General features: G+C 50.3%; 1 protein-coding gene across 2 annotated transcripts in view; it reads right to left on the minus strand.

Annotated features, from left to right (window-relative positions):
• The window catches only part of IQSEC2 (IQ motif and Sec7 domain ArfGEF 2), a 90900-nt gene extending 72482 nt beyond the window's left edge, over positions 1–18418 (minus strand). For both annotated transcript variants that reach the window (XM_030934550.1, XM_030934551.1), the window contains exon 1: positions 17482–18418. In XM_030934550.1, coding sequence (XP_030790410.1) covers positions 17482–18188 — 707 coding nt within the window. In that variant the 5' untranslated portion in view covers positions 18189–18418. The remainder of the gene's footprint in view (positions 1–17481) is intronic.
• Positions 18419–18533: the final 115 nt, after the last annotated feature.

The raw sequence follows: 18533 nt of genomic DNA on the forward strand, positions 1-18533 counted from the left end.
ACTGCTTGAATCTGGGAGGCGGAGGTTGCAGTGAGCCGAGATTGCACCACTGCACTCCACCTGGGCAACAGAGTGAGACTCTGTCTCAAAAAAAAAAAAAAGAAAGATGATTCAGGTAAAGAGGAAAACTCCTTTCTAAGGAAGTCAAGAATCAGACCCAGAAATGACAAAAAGTATAGAGAACAGGTGGATGAGGTAATGACAAAAAGTATAGAGAACAGGTGGATGAGGTAATGGTGTTACACAAGAAAGTCTCATGAAGATTATTTAAAAAGAATAAATAGAACCATAGGACAGCCGGGCGCGGTGGCTCAAGCCTGTAATCCCAGCACTTTGGGAGGCCGAGACGGGCGGATCATGAGATCAGGAGATCGAAACCATCCTGGCTAACACGGTGAAACCCCGTCTCTACTAAAAAATACAAAAAACTAGCCGGGCGAGGTGGCGGGCGCCTGTAGTCCCAGCTACTCGGGAGGCTGAGGCAGGAGAATGGAGTGAACCCGGGAGGCGGAGCTTGCAGTGAGCTGAGATCCGGCCACTGCACTCCAGCCTGGGCGACAGAGCGAGACTCCGTCTCAAAAAAAAAAAAAAAAAAAAAGAACCATAGGACAAATCAGAAAGTTTGTCAGATACTGGAATCACTTTTAGTAATGGAGCCAAACAATCCTGAAAGCAAAGATGGAGGTAAATGGCAAAATGAAGGCCATGGTGGTTTCAGTGGCTGGCTATCCTTTTGCGAGTGATTATTGTTCCTATAGTCCTTGTTAACACAACTCACTGTACAGGTTCTGGGATGATAAAAATGATGTTGATGATGATGACAATGATGAGGAAGATTGCTATATACTTCAAATGAAATATTTGTCTATCACTTTTTAAATGTCTTTTTCAGGAAATAAAGAGACAAGTATCACTTCACATTTACATTTTGAAGAGAAGAAAGGCAGAGGTTACAACCAAGAGAGCCTCGAATACCAGGCAGCACAGCGTGAACCTCATTCTGTAGTTGCCAGGGAGCCCCTGGGAGGCTTGATCCAAGGAGTGATGAGGTCAAAAGCTGCCTTCTTAGAGAATACCTTCCCTAACCTCATGCTCCTTTCAATCATAAGCAAATACTATATGTTATATAATCATAATAAAGTAACAAGCAGACTTTATTTGGGCCTTAGCATATTCTGCCTTATAATAATCCAAATAATCATAAAGTTACTATTTATTTATTTTTCTTATTTTTTATTTTTTGAGACAGAGTCTCACTCTGTCACCCAGGCTGGAGTACAGTGGCGCAATCTCGGCTCACTGCAACCTGTGTCTCCCAGGTTCAAGTGATTCTTGTGCCCCAGCCTCCCAAGTAGCTGGGATTACAGGTGTGCACCACCATGTCTAGCTAATTTTTGTATTTTTAGTAGAGATGGAGAATCACCATATTGGCCAGGCTGGTCTCGAACTCCTGGCCTCAAGTGATCCACCTGCCTAGGCCTCCCAAAGTGCTAGGATTACAAGGATGACCCACCCTATTTATTTTTTTAGACAGGGTCTCATTCTGTCACCCAGGCTGGAGTGCCATGGCATGATCATAGTTCACTACATCCTTGAACTTCTGGGCTCAAACAATCTTCTGCTCTCAGTCTCCTGAGTAGCTAAGACTACAGGCATACACCACCATGCCCAGTTAATTTTTTCATTTTTTGTAGAGATGGGGTCTTACTATGTTGCCCAGGCTGGTCTCAAACTCCTGGCCTCAAGCAATCCTGCCTCGGCCTCCCAAAGTGCCGGGAGTACAGACATAAGCCACCATTCCCAGCCATAAAGTTACTATTTAGTTGCACCTACAATGGTCCACAGTTGTACCTACTACTTTGCGCAATCTTCATTAACTGTTGTCCAAAGTAGTTCTTCTCATTGTATGGATGCAGTCACTGAGGTACAGAGGAGCAATGTGACTTACCCAGACTCACACAGCTAATAAGTAGTGGAGCCGAGATTCAAGTCTAGGTTTGTCTGATTCCAAAACCAATGCTTTTAACTGCTATAGCTGCTGCTTCCTTCTATCATCCCAGAGCCAAGTAGCACTTCATCTCCCATCCCAGCCTACAAGCTTGGCCCCTCTCCCTCATCTGTCTCCTGTCTCCCCACCACACAGTGCAGCCCAAGCCCCCACCCCACGAACACTCAAGGAGCCCTTCTAGAAGAGACAATCATTTAAGGACGGAAAGGGGGAACACCAAAAAAGGAAGGTGGGGTTAAGCACAGGTATTGTAGCACAGATCAGCTCAGTACTACAATGAGAGAGAGAGAGAAGAAGCAAAGGAAAACAGAACTAGCTCTCTAGCCTTGCCTTCTTTCCTCCCTCTGCTGGAGGCAGAGGGATAGAGGTTCAGCCATGATGGGAAAGAGTGGGCAGAAGGGGGAGCAACTAGCACAGCCTGCTGTTGCAGAAGCCTCAGTTCAGCCTCCAAGCCCCCTCCTGAGCGCTTGGGGCCCATTCTGGCCCACATGCTCCCACCGCCTGGACAAAGAGGCTGGGCTGCCCTCCAAGCACCCAGCCAATCCCGGCAAAGCCCAGCTCATAGCAGACGGAGAGCCTCTCAAGCCACAGAGAGGGCACCCAGAGAGGTGGAGAGGCTGGCCCAGGGGTCCAGAGGGAGGCAGGGGCAGGGTTGGGATCAGAACCCAGGTGTCCGGTTCCTCAGCTGAGGGCTCGCTTGACTCCATGGTCTAGGAAGCAGAGGTTGAGGCAAGGGGTGCTCTGGAGGCCACTGGAGGAATGCTTATGATAAGGGCTGGGGCCAGAAGCAACACAGGCCCAAATGAGGTCATCCAAACTTGGCTATGTGGGGGGCCTACTAATAGTTTCCAGTTTCAGTCTGGGTTGAAAAAGCAAAACAATCATTTTTTAAAGTAGCTTTTGCCTTAGTTTCCACCTCAAGGGCATGTTTATCTCCTTTCTCTCCCAGGACCCCACCATAATGAAAGTGAAGGAATAAAATAAAGTATGAACTCGTAACAGGGAGGAGGATGGGAGAGGGTGAGATCAGTGGGTGAGAGATTCCAACAAATTTCTGGAAGCAAAAAACAAACAGCAGGGTGTTCACAGTTGAGGGAGATCCAGGAACACCACTTAGGGGCTTGCAGCTGAGGAGGGAGACAGTCAGGCCAGCAGAGGCCCAGAGAGACTCCAGACTTGGAGATGGTAGCTGCAAGAGAGGGTAGGAGGAACCAGGGCACTGGACACAGGGATAAATGGAAGGTAAGTATACGACATCCTTCCTTCCCTGCCACCCCAATCCTGAGACCTAGAACACGGGCCGCCTGGCATTCACCCCTAGGCAAAGTATCAGAGGACTGCTTGCTAAAGGAATTAAACTATCTGGGATGAGTCAAGACACCTAGTGGCATGTTGGTGCCCCCAAAATAAAGTGCTATTCATTCTGGTCTTTGGGGATTATAACAACCAACTCCCTGCCAGCTCGCCAAAATGAAGCCAGTGAGTGGACAAGCAAGCCTGGATACTCAGGCAGCTCACCGCTCAGTCAGATTTTCTTTTCTTTTTTTTTTTTGTAGAGACAGGGTTTCATCATGTCATCATATTGCCCAGGCTGGTCTCGAACTTCTGGGCTCAAGCGATCCTCTTGCCTCAGCCTCCCAAAGTGCTGGGATTACAGGCATGAGCCACCATGCCTGGCTCAGTCAGACTTTCTATTAACTTATTCACATACCATAAAATAGAAAGTATGAGAGAAAAGGTAAGCAGCTTACCGGATCAACAGCCTACAGGAAGTTCAACACCCAACTAACAGACATTCCCAAACAAGAAAACAGAGCAAATTAAGGGAAGGGAATGATCAAAGAAATAACATAAGGAGAGGGCCAGGTATGGTGGCTCGCGCCTGTAATCCCAGCACTTTGGGAGGCCAAGGTGGGCAGGTCACTTGAGGTCTGGGGTTCCAGACTAACCTGGCCAACATGGTGAAACCCCATCTCTACTAAAAATACAAATTAGCTGGGCGTGGTGGCGCATACCTGTAATCCCAGCTACTCAGGAGGCTGAGGCAGGAGAATCACTTGAATCCAGCAGGTGGAGGCTGAGCCACTGCACTCCAGCCTGTGCAATGGAGTGAGGCCCTGTCTTAAAAAAAAAAAAAAAAAAAAGCCAGGCACCGTGGCTCACGCTTATAATCCCAGCACTTTGGGAGGCTGAGGTGGGTGGATCACCTGAGGTCAGGAGTTCGAAACTCCATCTCTACTAAAAATACAAAAATTAGCCAGGCATAGTGGTGGGCACCTGTAGTCCCAGCTACTAGAGAGGCTGAAATGGGAGAATCACTTGAACCCGGGAGGCAGAGGTTGCAGTGAGCCGAGATCATGCTACTGCACTCCAGCCTGGGCGACAGAGCGAGACTCCATCTCAAAACAAAAAGGTTACTTAGTACTTCAAACTGAAAGAGCTGCCTGAGTACCACTCAGGGTGAATAAAAAACAGACCTTGTTCGGAATGCTGGTTACCTAGGGGTTTGGTTTATAAAACGTGACTATATAACTTGTGATATGGTCATATCACTTCTGATATGAGCACTTTTCTGTATTCACATTATATTTCGGTATGAAGTTTTAAAACAATCCTGGGAGTACAAAGGTTGTGTAACTGTGAGTGATGAGGTATAATTACAGTACACTATTTGGCCCTGTGATGACTAATAGTGACATAGTCATAATCACATAAACAGTGTACTGCCAGGTAATTTTTATAATCAATCTCTCTGGATAAAGCATTGAAGACATAATTATTTTTACAGAATAGAATGCAAACGTAATCTACCTTGCTAGATACACAAGTACAGAACATAGAGACTGGGAGGTGGAAGGGGGAAGGAGAGATGGAGGGAAGGATGGCACTAATAACTATGTCTTACAAAGTATATGGTCAAGAGATGCTGTGGAAAACTGATGAAATAAGAAGTCACAGTTTAAAATAGTTTTAATAATAACTAATAAAGGAGCCCAAACAGTAATAAAACTCTCAAAATCTGGGAGGGGGCAGGCGCAGTGGCTCACCCCTGCAATCCCAGCACTTTGGAAGGCTGAGGGATGAGGATCACTTGAGCCTAGGAGTTCGAGACCTAACTGGGCAACATAGCGAGAACCCGTCTCTAAAAAAAAAAAAAAAAAAAAAAAATTAAAAATTCGTCAGGTGTAGTGGCATGCACCTGTGGTCCTAACTACTCTGGAGGCTGAGGCAGGAAGATTGCCTGAGTTCAGGAGTTTGAGGTCATAGTGAGCTTTGATCACACCACTGTACTCCAGCCTGGGCCACTGAGCAAGACCCTGTCTCAAAAAAAAAAAAAAAAAAAAACAACTGGGAGGGAGTGTTGAGAAAGAGTCAGCTGTTGTAAATAAGCTAAATTATTTTGTCATAGTAGGAAAAAGTCAAGATAATGTTTAAAGTTGATAAATAGGAAATACCCATTCAAGCACGTTATTTAGAGATATGAAGTTACCATCAGAAGAACTAAATGGGAAAAGTGGTTGCATCTGGGGCTGAGAAGCAGGGGATAGGAAGACATCAGCTTTTTACTACACGAGTCCTTATGTACTATTTTGCCTTTCAAAAACTGTGTATGTGCATTGCTTTGATTTAATTTGTCAAAACAAGTCCTTCTCTTTCTTTAGAACTCTGGCTTCCACACTGTAAATATGAAATGGGGAGGCTGATGATTCTGGGTGACATGAGGTCCTGTTCTCCAATCTAGGCTTCTTTTGAGAACAGGAGGTAAGAGAGGCGGGTGAAGGGCTGGCCCCTCCTAACTGACCCCCTGGCTCCTCACAACCATCCACGCAGATACTGTCTCAGCTGCCCCAGCCTGCTCCACCCTCTGGTCCTCTTCAAATCCCACCATCGCCAGTCCAGCCTCTTCAGCCTTACATTCATTCAACTATTTACACCCATTAGTTACTTATACCTGCTCAAGTCACAAAGGATTTGAGGGTGCTTACTCCAATAACACAGAATAGAAATTGAACTCAAAAATAAGAACTCCGAAAAAGAAATCAACAAAGATGCTAGAGCTATGCTTCAAATTAACTGGTGGCTGAGGCAAAAAGGAAGATACAATGAGCTATGACAGCCTCACATTAGGAAGGAAGAAATATACCAGTTTTCAGGGGAAGCAAAGCTTTGATTCGTTAAGTCATTGTCCATGGGAGATTTCATGAAAGAGAAGAAAAATGACTATTTATGGAGCACCTACAGTATCAGGGAATGCCATCCAAATTATCTTGGCTAACCTTGAAAAATATGCCAGGCACGGTGGCTCATGCTTATAATCCCTGCAATTTAGGAGGCCGAAGTGGGAGGATTGCTTGAGCCTAAGAGTTCAAGACCAGCCCAGGCAACATGGGGAGACTCTGTCTCTACAAAAAAATTAGCTGGTCATGGTAGTACATGTCTGTGGTCCAAGCTACTTGGGAGGCTGAGGTAGGAGGATCACTTGAATCCAGGGTGTCAAGGCTGCAGTGAGCTGTGATCGCACCACTGTTCTCCAGCCTGGCTGATAGAAAGAGACCCTGTCTCAAAACAAACAAACAAACAAAAAACTTGAGAAATAGGCATTGTTATCCCATTTTACAGAAAAACTAAAATTCAGAAAAGGTAAAATGACCTAGCTGAGGCCATCCCACGGGTTGGGGTGGAACATAGATTCAAACCCAGGTCTGTCTGTCTCCAAAGCTCATTCTTTGTGAATCAGTATCATCGGGCCTCAAAACAAAGACACCTGAGGTAGAGCTGCCCCGCCCAAGGTAATGGGGATATACTAAAGACAGACACAGGTCCACTCTCTTCCATAAAAACAGAAAAACAGGGATGACAGACCTGGCTGTCAGGTCAGAAACTGCCTCTGAGCTGCCTCAGTTATAGTAAATGAAACCATGTAAGACAAAAAACAGCAGAAAGAAGGCTGGGCCTGAGCCAGGGGGAGAAAGAGAACCTTGGGTTCATTCCCCAGCCATGATTCTAGGTTTGATTTCAGAGAGGTTGGAACAGAGCAGCTGGTCTGTCTGCCATCAAAGCAAGAGTCCTTTAGGTGATGCCCCTTCATCACTTTCTCCCCAACAAGTCGCCTAGCTTCCTTTTGACCGCAGTTTTCTCATCTGTGGGACATAAATATGATAATCCCTGCAACTTTCATGGGATTTCAAGGCAGGAAACAGCATATTTTATTTTATTTTATTTTATTTTATTTTATTTTATTTTGAGACAGGGTCTCACACTGTCACCTGGGCTGGAATGTAGTGGTGAGATTTAGGCTCACTGCAACCTCCGCCTCCCGGGTTCAAGCGATTCTCCTGCCTCAGCCTCCCAAGAAGCTGGGATACAGGTGCCCCCCACTACACCCAGCTAATTTTTTGTATTTTTAGTACAGACAGGGTTTCACTGCGTTGGCCAGGCTGGTCTCGAAATCCTGACCTTATGATCCATCTGCCTCAGCCTCCCAAAGTGCTGGGATTACAGGTGTCAGCCACCGCACCTAGCTGAAGCAGCACATTTAAGAAAAGATGCACCGGGCGCAGTGACTCATGCCTGTAATCCCAACATTCTGGGAGGCCAAGGTGGGCAGATCACCTGAGGTCGGAAGTTCAAGACCAGCCTGACCAACATGGAGAAACCCTGTCTCTACTAAAAAATACAAAATTAGCTGGGTGTGGTGGTGCATGCCTGTAATCCCAGCTACTCGGGAGGCTGAGGCAGGAGCATCCCTTGAACCCGGGAAGGGGAGGTTGCAGTGAGCGGAGATCACACCATTGCAGCCTGGGCGACAGAACCAGAGACTCCATCTCAAAAAAAAAAAAAAAAAAGAAAGAAAGAAAAGATGCTCTGAATGCTGGCATTCATACTAGGGTGACTCTTCTAATCAGCTTTCTCTTTTCTGCTTACACCCTGACTGGCCTTATACAAGTCCTTTCTCTCTCTGGGCCTCAGTCTTCTCATCTGTAAAATGAACAGCTTCGGTTGGATGATTTGTCAGAGTCCTTCCAACTTGTAGTTTCTTGATTTCTATGCTGGTATTATTAAAACCCTACTGGTCATGAACGCTGCCACTCCTCTGAGCTTCCATAGCAGGCCGCGCTCCCCCGCCGTCATCATCTTTCTCCCCACATAGATTATCTCTACTCCCACTGCCCAAGCACAGGCCTGATCATCTCTCATCTAGACTGCTGCACCAGCCTCCTCCCCGGATACCCTCCAATCTATCTTCCAAACTGCCCTCTAGAGGGATTTCTCCAAAATGTGGCTCTTGACATGTTCTCCCACACCACACAATAGGCACCTCTCCCCCAGTTTAAAATGTTACTTGGCCAGGCACGGTGGCTCGTGCCTGTAATCCTAGTACTTTGGGAGGCCGAGGCGGGTGGCTCACCTGAGGTCAGGAGTTTGAGACCAGCCTGGCCAACATGGCAAAACCCTGTCTCTACTAAAAATACAAAAATTAGCCAGGCGTGGTGGCGCACGCCTGTAATCCCAGCTACTCGGGAGGCTGAGGCAGGAGAATTGCTTGAACCTGGGGTGGGGAAGAGGTTGCAGTGAGCTGAGATCGCGCTACTTCACTCCAGCCTGGGCGAAAGAGCAAAACTCTGTCTCAAAAAAAACAAAAATAAAAACAAAACAAAAACAAAAACAAAACAGCAGAAAGCTCCTGACGCTGCTAGTGAAGTGTCCTCATGATGTGAGCTGACCAACCCTCCAGACTCCCCTTTGAGCCTCCCTGTTTGTGCTCTAGTTTGTATTGAACTCATAAAAACAAAAAAAAAGAAAGAAAAAACCTCCCCATACATATATCCTGCTGGGCCCATACCTCTGTGTGTTTGCTCATGCTGGCCCCTCTGCCTTAACCTCCCTTTTGCCCCCAATTCCCACCAACCCACATGCTGTCCTTCTTCACCTACCTAACTCCAACTCATCCTCCAAGCCTCAGCTCAGGTATCACCTCCTCCAGTAAGCCTTCCCTGACTGTCCGGGGTGATGTCCCTCCTTTGAGCGCCTGTGGCCCCCTGTGCTCCCCTCTGGCATAACACACTGGATAGCACACTGCAATCGTCTATTTCCACCACCACCTTCTCCACCCAATTATGAGCACCTCGAAACCAGGAACTATATGATACTAATCATGGAATTCTCTGCCTGTGATGGCACAAGGCATGGCACATCCTGGCATGCAATATTCACTGGACTGACCTCTCTCTCTGAAATGTGGTGAGCTGCCACATGGCTTCTCCTCCTGTCCTCCCACAGCACACAGTTTTACAGAGTTACTATTAATAATAATGACTATCGCTGAGTAAACACATACTGTGTGCTCAGCGCTTCACCTACGTCATCTTATTTAATTTTCACAACAATCACAATGAGATGGGTTGTTTGTGAATTGGCTGGCATATCAGATATACAGTTGTGTGAGATGCCTTCCAGATTTACAAGAAAATGTGGGAGAAGGGCCAAGTTAGATACTTTTCATTACAGATCTAATGACAATAATTCTAAAGTGGTTATATGAAGGAAAATATCAGTTTTATTCAGGTGAATGCAGTATGCTGTATCCTGGAATCCAGTAGGAAATCACAGGGCCTGGATATGCAGTCATATCACTCCCTTAAAAAGGTATAAAAATCACATCGCTCCAAAGAAATGCACTAGTGAAACATTAGTGAAATGGTACCTATCAGGTGATGACAGTGATACATTTACATCTAAAATGTTAGAGGCGCCGGGCGCGGTGGCTCAAGCCTGTAATCCCAGCACTTTGGGAGGCCGAGACGGGCGGATCACGAGGTCAGGAGATCGAGACCATCCTGGCTAACCTGGTGAAACCCCGTCTCTACTAGAAAATACAAAAAACTAGCCGGGCGAGGTGTTGGGCTCCTGTAGTCCCAGCTACTCGGGAGGCTGAGGCAGGAGAATGGCGTAAACCCGGGAGGCGGAGCTTGCAGTGAGCTGAGATCCAGCCACTGCACTCCAGCCTGGGTGACAGAGCGAGACTCCGTCTCAAAAAACAAACAAATAAATAAATAAATAAATAAAATAAAATGTTAGAGGAATAATCCTGATCAGCCGTGTAGCTCTGGCTTGTCATCTCTGCTTTGAAAGGGATGCGATGCATCGGTCTTTGCATTGTTGTGTCTTTGCCACATTCCGCCTCTAGGGGGCAGGGCAGTCTCATGTATTATTTTCCATTCTCAGCTTCCCAGCCTGATTAGGACCTTGATGTACAGTATGCCAGGCAGCCAGGAAATTTTCTGACACAATTTTTTGAGGGGGGTAGGGGGCTGGCAACATGAATCTCATGCATCAGAAAATAGAGTTTTATTCCTATTTACTACTTGAGAAAACTGAAGCTCTGAAAGTGATTTGCCTAGAGTCACACAAAGTCCTTCCATGGCACCATGCTTTCTCTGAATGCTAAGGTCCCAGAGAGCTTCAACTACTAAGCACTGGGGAATGGGCTTCCCCGTGTAAATGCTTCCAACAGGCAGGTTTGGAGAGAAACCAAATACCCTCAGGAAGCTGTGGTAACTGGCAAATTATGTTGCCCTAAACGAGCTTCCCCAAAAGAGGAAGTAAGTCACTTACTAAGCATTCTTCCCCATGACCAATGTTTATGATCCTGCCAGTGAACACCGCAGTGAGTGAGGCAGAGGGGCCAAGTCTTACATCAATCCTGAGATACCATGTCCAGCTCAGGGTCTGAGCTCAAGGAAGGTCTGATGGATAAATAAACAACTTCCTACTGGGCTGAGTGAACTGCACACAGATCCTGTGCAGGCCTCTTTGCTCCTTTCAGAACAGAAGACTTGGCATCGAGGGTCAGGACCACAGCCTGACAGGGCACGGAGAGATAATGAACAGCAGATTGGTCTAAATGTCTCCAAAGTCTCATCCAAGTCTGCTATCTTGACATTCTATGAATCGGAAGGCTGGTGAGCATGAGAAGAGACAGCAAAGGCCAAAATGGCTCCAGGGAGCATGAGAAAAAAGCCAAAGAAAAGCCAAAAGAATTTCTTTTTCCTTAGAGACGGGATCTCGATTTGTTGCCCAGGCTGGAGTGCAGTGGCACGATCATAGTTCACTGTAACCTCAACCTCCCTGGCACAAGTGATCCTCCCGCCTTGACCTCCCAAAGTGCTGGGAGCTACTGTGCCTACCCCAAGAGGATTCTGAAGTTGTCATTTCTTACTACAGGAGTCCTGGAAGGAAGAAAATATTAGGCACCTTTGGCCATTAGTTCAGCAGGACTCAATCAGACATTCATTCGTCTACTCAGTATTTATTAAGCAGCTACTATGTGCTGTGCTACGTGTTTCCAAGCTTATAGCTCCTTCATGCATGCCCGCAGCACGTAACACAGAACCTGACACAAAAAATGCACTCAGTGTATGTCAGTTAAATGTAAATCTGAAGGGGCTCTCGTTCTAACAGAGGGGACATGAGACGTAAACAACCATGAAGGAATAAAAAGGGGCAGAGTGCTCATTGAGAGGGTCAAGGATAGACCAAACATCAGAGACACCAGCAAACAGACAGGAGAGGTAACAGCTGTGTCCAGCCTGGGAACTGGGTACAGCAGCCCAAGAGAAGGGAACAACATGAGCAAAGACCTAGAGGCTAGCAGAAGGCCTGAGTGGGCTAACCAGGGGGACAAACGGGTCAGCCTGGCTAGAGCATAGTCCGTAAAAAGATGAGAGGAAAAAGGCAGACTGGGGACAGATCCTAAGAAGACATTGCAGGACAGGCAGAGGAGTTTTCAGGCCAAAGAGAGAGTGAAACTACTGGAGCTGGACCGCAGAACATGGTCTGGCTGCGCCTCATCAGAGGCTTGATGGAGTGAGAGCAGGAGGGGCAATCTACTAGGAGACCATGGCCAAAATTCAGGGGGTGATGGTGAGAGGGAGCCTGCCTAGAGCAGCGGTCCTGGGAGCTCTGCTGGAGGAAGCTAGAGCCACACACCTGGAGCAGCTCTGATGCCTTTAAAGCCTGCCTGCGGGAGGCAGTGGTGTACCCTAGGCTTGGAAGCCAGACAGTTCTGGGCTCCATCTGCCTGAATAACCTTGGGCAGGTCACTGTACCTCTCTGATCCTTGTTTCCTTGTCTGAAAAAATGAAGATAATAGGCCGGGCGCGGTGGTTCATGTCTGTAATCCCAGCACTTTGGGAGGCAGAGGCGGGCGGATCACCTGAGGTCAGGAGTTCAAGACCAGCCTGACCAACATGGTGAAACCCCATCTCTACTAAAAATACAAAAATTAGTCGGGGGTGGTGGCATGTGCTTGTAGTCCCAGCTACTCGGGAAGCTGAGGCACGAGAATTGCTTGAGCCCGGGAGGCAGAGGTTGCAGTGAGCCGAGAGCGTGCCATTGCACTTCAGCCTGGGCAACAGGAGCGAAACTCCATAAAACAATCGAACAAACACACCCATCTGGCAGGGTCTCTGTGCAAATGAGACAAGAAGTAGTGCTCCAGGGTGGGTTAGAACACTGCAGACCCTGGAGCCCAACTCCCTGGGCTCCTCCAGCTCCTTCACAGTTCTGCCACTTATTCATTGAGTGATCCTGGGTATGCTATCCAACCTTTCTGGACCTCAGTTTCCTCATCTGTAAAATGGAGTTAATAACAATATCTACATGAGAGGACTCATGTGGAGATTGAATGAATTAATACATGGAAAGCGCTTAGAACAAATAGTGCTTAGCACACAGTAAGAGCAGTGAAAAAATGTTAGCTATTATTACATAAAGCCACATAGCATGGGGCCTGGCAGAAGGCTGAGACTCACTCGGTACACGTGTGGCCTCTTCCCCATGCTCCAGGCCTTTATTCTGCTCCCAGCAAATTCAGAGACCATGGTAGGCAGGGGTGGGACAGATGAGGAAAGGGCAGGCAGCAAGTCTGGTCTGACGTCTTCCTCCTGGCAGCCACCTCCATGAAGAGACCACTCACATTCCTTCCATACCCCTCATCCCTCACCTGCCACCCAGGTACTCAAACAGCAGCCTGGCCTGCCCTGATCCCTCCTTCCTCTGAGAACTTCCACTCCTCACCACCGTTGCCACTCATTTTGTCCTGAGCACTGTCTCTATGGCATGGTTAGGCCTGCAACCCTGTCTCCCTGGATGGAGGGGAGCAGGGGTTCTGCAAGCACTAAGAGCGTGGTGTTTGCTCAGCCTGGTGGCCCCTCCTGCACTGTGCACACAGCCAAGAAGTGTTTGTAGATGATAACAACCCCATTCTTGCCCCAGATCTAGATAGAGAAGCAAGACTCTCATTCTCATTAAATTCAACATTACCATTTCCTCCCACATGAAGATAATGCTCACAACACAGTGGGAGGGAAGATAAATGGTTTTCCCTCCTGGGAAGGAGAGACACCCCCTGGGAAAAGTACCCAAGACCCCGAAGGAGAGACTTCCCCTGAGCCTCTCCCTGGGCTCGCTGTCTCATGTGCTGTCTCTCAGTGGCCTTAGCCCCGCGGGGAGCATGCTGACATCCCATTGCAAGCAGAGGACAGCATGTGGTAGACCATACATTGCCCTAGCTGTCAAGAATACCATGTTGGGCTGGGCTTGGTGGCTCAGCACTTTGGGACACCAAGGAGGGAGGATCACTTGAGCCCAGGCGTTTGAGAACAGTCTGGGCAACACAGAGAGACCCCATCTCTGCTTAAAAAATTTGGGGGGATAGCAACCAGAAGGACCAGCCTGATGTTCTTTTTTGCAATAATTGCTCACTGCAGCCTCGAACTCCTGAGCTCACTTAAGTGAACTATGTTTGCAACACTGCACTCCAGCCTGAGTGACAGAGCAAGACCCTGTCCCAAAAACAACCAAAAACAAAAAAAAACCAAAAAACACCACCAGGCCAGCCCCTTTAGTTGCTATCTCCAAATGTAAGCCAACTTGCGGGGTGGGTGGGGGTGGGGGTAAAGGAAGGAGAGTCGCCACCATACCAGCTTCAGCCCACCACCGCCTACAGCAGAGCCTGAGCTGGGCCCATGCAAAAAGCGTGGGAAATGCAGCTCTTCAGTGTGGAGCAACTCAGCAGGGGCCCCTAGCACTCCTATAAATCATTCTAGGTGGCAGAACTGCAAGGGGGCCAAGCCAAGATCAACAACAAAAGCAGAGCTATTCTCTAATCAACCAGGCTTGGAGGGAGCGGAGGGGGGGGGTGGCGTATATGGACAATTCCAGGTAAAAAGACCTGAGCATTAGTCAGGACCATCGACTACTAAAAACCAAGCAAACAAAACCTTCGCGTACAGAGGACCCAGGACCAAAAGGAGGTAGGGACGCATCTCACTCTATCTGCACTGGAAAGGCCACACCCTGAGCACAGCAAAAGGGATACTGGCATCCTGAAACCTGTCCAGAGGGGACGGTGCAGGAGGATATGGGAATCCTGGGTGGATGACATGGATGGGGGTGGACATGACAGCTGATGCCCAATGCAGTAGAGGGAAAGTTCACAGGATTGGGAGTCTGTCTTATTAGTAATGTAACCTCCGGTGGGCTTCACTTCTCTGATCCCCCAGTTTCTTCTGCTGTAAAATGTGGATCGTGGTGACAGAAGCACAGGATCATTGGGAGGACTAAAGAAAGTCCCTAGGCACAGCGGAGCCCCCCAACAAGCTGCAGCTCGGCCCAGGCACCACTCTCCCCTCTTCCTCCACCAGGGGGAGCCTGGGGACCAAGAAAGCCCAGCCTATACCCGCTCCACTTAGCCTCCCCCAATGCTGCAGCCTCTGCTGCTAAACTCCCACCCTGCCTGCCCTCGCTTCCAGCGGCTTCTCACCCACTCCTTACAAACCCAGAACAGACCTAGCAGGGGAGTCGCTTGCAGCAGCAGCAGTGACAGCAATGGCTACTGCATCAACAGGCCCTCCTGATGCCAGGCCAGGAGGGAGAGTGGAAAGGAGGGAGACAGAGCCTTCTTCCCTGTTGCCGTCAACTCCCCACTCATCCCAGACTCATCTCCTCCTGTTCAAATCCTCTAGAGACCTAAGGCTCTCCTGGCCTCTCCCAGCTCAGTGCCAGTCCAGGTCCTGAGGCTAGGAGACTCCTGTGGGTTGGAGAGCTTTAGAGAAAAAATACCAGGCCTTGGAGACAGGAAGACTTGGGTTCTACTCCCAGCTCCATTAGCAACTAGTAGGGTAACCTTGAGCGAGGTCCCTTCATCTTGGAGCCTCAGTTTCCCCATCTCTAAAATGCAGTTGCCAACACTCACTGCAGAAGGCTTGTTGTGAAGTCCAAAAGAGGTAATAATGGGTGTGCAAACAGTTAACATATGATCAGGAGAGAAACTTAAAGTACTATCTAAACCCCTTTATTAATCCAGTAGGAAATGCAAAGCAAGGAAACGCAACAAGCGACCTGGGGGTTCACAAAAAGAGGGAAGGACCAAGAGGTAGGCCTGTACGGATACCAGAAACATGGAGCTCAGGAGCAAACAGGCAACCAGTCAGCCAAGAGATTCAGACCAATGTCTGCAGGGTGGAGAGCCAGAGTCATGGAAGCCCATAACTGGAGACCACCAGATCATTTCATTGGGCTTTCTACCTCATTCAGGAATCATGCTTCCTCCAGTTCTCCCAGACTCCCACCCGAGCTCGGCTGAGAGCTCCAGGTCCAGCCAGCTCCCACCTCCATCTCTTGAGGCAGTCCACTGCACCACCAGAAGGCCAGGTTGGAAAGTTCTTCCTAATCTATCTCAAATGTTCTCACTGTTACGGGTTCTGCCCACTGAAGCCACACATAATGAATCCGCTCCCTCTGTCACAGGCCTGACCCCTCTAGAAAAGTCTTCTGCAGCCAGGCTCAAAGACCACCATACCCCATGCAGTCTTCTTCTGCCCCCGGCCCACCACGGCCCTCTCCTGAATGGACCTTGGTCTACCTCTGTCCCTCTTCCAGTGTGGCGCCCCAAGGCACACAGTCAGTCCTCCCGGATTGAGCTCGCAGCAGCCCTGCCTGGGCAGGAAAGCCCATTTCCTTTGCCCCCAGACTCCTCAGGGGCAGTCCACACTAAAACTCAGCTTAGAGTGTGCTGCAGTGGAGCCCAGCCGAGCCCTCAAGCTCCAGCTGCTGCTCCTGGGGCCCAGCCATCTCAACCCAGCACCCCAGCCTGCTGCCTCACCACGGGGGAGTTGCAGAGCGCTGTCTCTCGGCAGATTTCCTGAGGCAGAAGGTTTCCCCACCCCCAACCCAGCCTCCAAGAGACACTCCACTGGTTGTGGCACATGGTAGGACCAGCTGAGCAGTGAGAGGAGGGGGAAGCCTGTCCATTTGCTACAGGACTTCAGACTTGCTCTGTAGTGTAGCTGGATTAAACACAGAACCATCAAATCTGAGCTGGAGGGGTACTTCAAGAGTATCCAAGGCAGACCTTGCCATTTAAAAAGATACAGGGGAACTGATGGCCTAAGAGAGAAAGAGACTCAGTCAAGGTCACAAAGCCAATCTGCAACAGAGCTGAAAGGGGAACTCAGGTCTCCCAACTCCCAGCTCAGTGTTCCTTCGAATACGGCAGAAAAGAAATAAGGGAGGCTTTAGGGCAGCCTTGGGAGCCTGCACGCCCTTGACTCTCTCAGCCTGATACATGTATCCCAATCAGCTCACCATGCTATCTACACAGAAAAAGTGAACCCAGCCCATGTCCCACCAACCCAAGAGATAGTGCCAAGGTGTCCCAAATAGACACACAGACCCCAGTGCAGGAACTGGAACCGATTCAGCAGAGGGGCAATCTAGACTTCCCTTCCCGGTAGGGCTCTTTAAATGGGTGTTGTTTTCCTTGAAGGGTGGAGAGGGGGTGGACTTTGAGGAACTAGCCAAGGGCTTGGCCTCCATCTTTGCTCCCCCATCTTTGCTCCCCTCTGCCAGAATGTGCTGCAGTTCCCCTCAGAGGGATGTCTCAGCCTCCAGCAGCCATTCTGGTCCCCACCTGCCTCTCTGGTAAGGGATGGAGCTGAGGCGGCCAGAGGAGAAAAGATCAGGCAAAAAGAAAACGGAAAAAAAAAAAAAAAAAAAAAGGCGGGGGTGGGGGGTCTTTCTCTCCCCTGGGGCTCTGAGTAGACACCCTCGCCGACCATAAAAATTCCAATCAGCATATCCAAAATAAATAAATAAATGAAAATCCATCTTCTGGCAAGGATGCAGCTAGGGGTTGAAGAAGTGGAGGCGGGGGAGGCGACGATGACTGCTCTAGTCCCTCGCTGGCCGTGGTACCGGGAAAGAAGAGACGCCTGCACTCATCTGGCCAACCCCGTCTGGGGTGGCCAGGGAAGGGGTGTCAGCTGGATGAGGGGGACCGGGCTTCTCCTGGCGGGTTGGGACAGGAGAGGAAGACATGGAACCAGACACTGGCTTCTTACTCTATCAGCTGGACAAGTTGGAGAGGGATCTAGAGGGAAGAGCCAGGGGTACAAACACACATTCCTTACTTTCTCTGGAGGGTCGTGGCCGGGCTGGTGCTGGTACTAGTGCTGTGGCCTCCGCCGGCGCCGGGACTGGAGCTCCTGGATGCGCCACGGCTCAGCTGGCCCCGCTCCCGCGGTGGCCGCGGCCCCACGCCCACCGCCGCCGAATAGCCCGCTTCCTTCTCGCGGCCCGGGTGCGCCGGCCCGGCCTCCCGCCCGCCACGCTCGCGACCCAGGGCTGGGTTCTCGTGGTGCAGGTGGCACTGGGCCACGTCACGCTCGCGGGCTGTGTAACCGGTAGTGTCCTGGAGTGGGTAGGAGGCGTCCCGCTCCTTGTCCCGATACACAGCCTCCCGATTCTGGTAGGCGCCTTCCCGGTTCGGGTAGCCCACGTCCCGGGCCGCCTGGTGGAACTGGCTCTCCCGCAGCTCGCGGTGGTGGAACTGGGTCTCGCGCAGGTTCTGGTACTGGCTCTCGCGGCCCGGGCTATCCCGCGCGCCGTGGGGGTCCCGGTGCAGCTCCCCGCGGTGCAGCTGGCTCTCCTCTCGCAGGTCGCGGTTCTCCTGGGTGAGCTGGTCCAGCTGGCCCTCCAGCTCTTCGATGCGCCGCCGCTGGGTCTCCAGCAGCTGCTGCTGGCTCTCGATGATGTTGTTCAGCTCCAGCAGGTACTCCACGGCCCGATTTGGGCTCTCGGATCCCGGGCCGCCCGGGGGCCCCGACCCCGCCTCCATCCTGGCGGCCCAGGGGCAGGGGAACGGGCAGGAGAGCCCGGTCCCCGCTCTCTCACGGCGCCACCCTCCCCCGGGCCCAGCCGGGGGAGGGGGCCGGCGGGACGCGAGGGCGCGCACCGGGCTTGAGGGCCCGGGGGCCCTAGGGGGCCCGGGAGACAGCGCTGGGGCCGGCGGCACGGGGAGCAGGAGCTGAGGCTGCCGCCGCTGCCGCCGCCACCACCACCACCACAGCCACTGCTCGGGAGGACGCGGCCCACGGCGCTCCGCCCGCTGCGGAGTCACTGCGCAGCGCGGCCGCGCGGGACCGCCCCGGCCGCCGGCCCGCCCCCCGCCCCTGCCCCCATC

Source organism: Rhinopithecus roxellana, chromosome 7 (assembly GCF_007565055.1).
Source record: "Rhinopithecus roxellana isolate Shanxi Qingling chromosome 7, ASM756505v1, whole genome shotgun sequence".
Taxonomy (NCBI): domain Eukaryota; kingdom Metazoa; phylum Chordata; class Mammalia; order Primates; family Cercopithecidae; genus Rhinopithecus; species Rhinopithecus roxellana.